The sequence below is a fragment of the Charadrius vociferus genome, unplaced genomic scaffold (assembly GCF_000708025.1).
Source record: "Charadrius vociferus isolate BGI_N301 unplaced genomic scaffold, ASM70802v2 scaffold2109, whole genome shotgun sequence".
In the NCBI taxonomy this organism is placed as follows: Eukaryota; Metazoa; Chordata; class Aves; order Charadriiformes; family Charadriidae; genus Charadrius; species Charadrius vociferus.
Genome location: NW_009650251.1, coordinates 85,552 through 88,414, shown reverse-complemented (window position 1 = coordinate 88,414; position 2,863 = coordinate 85,552). Strand labels below are relative to the sequence as shown.

Sequence of the window (2,863 nt, the reverse complement as noted above, 5' to 3'; positions counted from 1 at the left end):
TGCTCGTGGCGATGCCGGTCCCCCGGGCCGTGCCGGTGACCCCGGTCTCCAAGGCCCCGCTGGCCCCCCTGGCGAGAAAGGCGAACCCGGCGAGGATGGCCCTGCGGTATGTTTTTTGGGGGAGGACCTTGTTCTGTGCTCATTTGGTGCCGCGCCGCCACTCCACCGGGTCTGATCCCCCACCTCTGCCTCCCCGCAGGGTCCTGACGGTCCCCCCGGTCCCCAAGGTTTGGCAGGACAACGTGGCATCGTCGGTCTTCCTGGCCAGCGTGGTGAGAGAGGCTTCCCCGGGCTGCCGGGGCCATCGGTGAGTTGTCACCCCACCATGGGCCCCATGGGCTCACCCCCCCCCCGTGCCCGGCAGCGGCATCGTCCCCCCAATAGCTGTCAGAGCGGCTGAGTTTGGCTTTCCCGACCTCAGCACTGTGAATTTGGGTGCTTTGAAGCCTGCAGCGAGCTGGTCACGGGGCCGGTAGCCCCCCTCGGGCACAGGTCGAGCACCCCTGGGACCCCCCCCAATCCTGGGTGCACTTTGGGGTTTTGCAACCAGGAGCTGCCGGTGGCATCGGGGCAGGGCAGTGACCGATGCTTATTTGGGCAGAGGGGTCTGACAGCCTTAAAACGGGATGATCGCTGGGTGAAGGGCTGCGCTGGGAGCTCTCCTGCTCATGTGTGTTGTCTCATGGCTTTTTTTTTTTTTTCCTTTTATTAGGGCGAACCTGGGAAACAAGGAGCACCCGGCTCTGCGGGCGACCGAGGGCCCCCCGGCCCCGTGGGTCCCCCCGGTCTGACGGGTCCCGCCGGCGAACCTGGGCGCGAGGTAGGCAGCACCCCAGCGCACGGGGAGGGGGCGAAGCAGGACGGTGCCTCCATCCGTGCCGGGCTCAGGATCATCCCGATGTAACCCCAACGGCGGCACTGGACTAGCTGATCCTGCACCATAACTCAGCTCCCGGCACCTCTTTGCCGGTGGTTTTTGCCCCAAAAGGGGAGTTTGCGTACATCCTGCTCCATCCCAAGGTCAAGACTTAATTTCTCCTCTCCTCCCAGGGTAACCCTGGCTCTGATGGACCCCCCGGCAGAGACGGCGCAGCCGGCGTGAAGGTGAGTTTGCCCATGCGCTTCCCCCAGCGCTCGCTACCCACATGCCCTCTCGCCCCGGCTGAAAACCCCGCGGGTCTGACCATCATCCCCTTGTCTCGGCGCAGGGTGATCGTGGTGAGACCGGTCCTGTGGGTGCCCCCGGCGCTCCTGGTGCCCCTGGTGCTCCCGGCCCCGTCGGTCCCACCGGCAAACAAGGAGACAGAGGCGAGACGGTGAGTAGCGGCACATCGGCGAGGGAAACGGCTCGTTGGGTTTGAGGTCTTGTTACGGGAGACGGGAACCACCCTGAGCGCAGATAAATGAAGAAACAGCAGCGCCTCCCCGGGAGCAATTAGCTACTCGGAGTAATTGGGAGAGCCAGGCGGGTGCCGTTAGCGGATGTCACTAATTCGGCGGTGCCCCGAGTGCCATTAGTGTCTCTGAGCATCTTCCCAAGGATTCATGAGCACCAAGAGCCCACTTCGGGCTCTGCCTCCGCACAAGCACTGCCCGGGGAGCTGTAAGCGCCGGGAGGCTTAACCGGGGAAAATCTGCCAGGGTATTTATTTGCAAGGATCGTTACTCAGCGCTGATGCTCCAGCTGAGAGTATTTAAAGATGCCATTCGGTGCAGGCAGCCGCCGATTCCCGGTGCTGTGAACAGGGCAGCTCGGGGGCTGGTTCGGCCCCCCCGCCAAAGGCACAGGGCACCCCCGGCATCCCGCGCTCCTGTCCCCTTTCGACTCTTCTCTTTTCTCTCCCCAGGGTGCACAAGGTCCCATGGGTCCCTCCGGTCCTGCTGGCGCTCGAGGCATGCCGGTGAGTGAAGCCGGGATCATCGGGGCATCCCATGTGCAATGCACGGGGTTCTGGGGGGCGTTGGGTGGGGGTCTGCCACCCTGAGCCTGGCACGTCCCCTTCTCCCCTTCCAGGGTCCTCAAGGGCCTCGCGGTGACAAGGGTGAGACGGGAGAGGCTGGAGAGAGAGGGCTGAAGGGCCACCGTGGCTTCACCGGGCTGCAGGGTCTTCCTGGACCACCCGTAAGTGTTGCTTTCGGGACCCCAGCACTCGGCCCCATCACGTCTCACCACGGAGCTGGATGTGGCTCCTTCAGGGTGGCTGCGGCCACCGACGGGGCTCCAAGCCCGTGCAAAGGCACTGCTGGGGCTGAGCGCCCCTCGGTGCTGGAGGAGGAGCTGTAACCATCCACCCTCACGTCCTCCTCAGGGTCCTTCTGGAGACCAAGGTGCTGCTGGTCCCGCGGGTCCCTCCGGTCCCAGGGTAAGTCCTGCACGTGGCATTTGGGGACATGAAAGGAAAAAGAGGCTCCGTCCTTGAGCCCCCCCCCCGGGTCGCCTGCCTCGCTCGATGACGGCAGGAGCTAACACCTTCCCTGCCCTGTGGTCTTGCAATGTCCTGACCTCCCCCTCCTTCGGGGTTCTCTCGTAGGGTCCCCCCGGCCCCGTCGGCCCCTCTGGCAAAGACGGCTCCAACGGCATGCCCGGCCCCATCGGTCCCCCCGGCCCCCGCGGACGAAGCGGCGAACCAGGTCCTGCGGTGAGTTAAAAATGCCATCAGAGGCAGGGAAAGGGGGTCCAGCTCACGGAGCAGCCCATCAGGATTGCATCTTCTTCCTCCCATAGGGTCCTCCTGGAAACCCAGGTCCCCCCGGTCCTCCCGGCCCCCCAGGCACCGGCATCGACATGTCAGCTTTCGCTGGCTTGGGTCAGACGGAGAAGGGTCCTGACCCCATCCGATACATGCGAGCGGACGAGGCCGCG

At 64.9% G+C, this 2,863-nt stretch overlaps 1 protein-coding gene across 1 annotated transcript in view; it reads left to right on the top strand.

Moving 5' to 3' along the window:
• Nucleotides 1-2,863, top strand: part of COL2A1 (collagen, type II, alpha 1) — a 9,788-nt gene that overhangs the window by 5,625 nt on the left and 1,300 nt on the right. Inside the window, 10 exon segments of the mRNA XM_009893065.1 lie at nt 3-106; nt 200-307; nt 713-820; nt 1,051-1,104; nt 1,209-1,316; nt 1,848-1,901; nt 2,015-2,122; nt 2,310-2,363; nt 2,532-2,639; nt 2,726-2,862. Coding sequence (XP_009891367.1) covers nt 3-106; nt 200-307; nt 713-820; nt 1,051-1,104; nt 1,209-1,316; nt 1,848-1,901; nt 2,015-2,122; nt 2,310-2,363; nt 2,532-2,639; nt 2,726-2,862 — 943 coding nt within the window.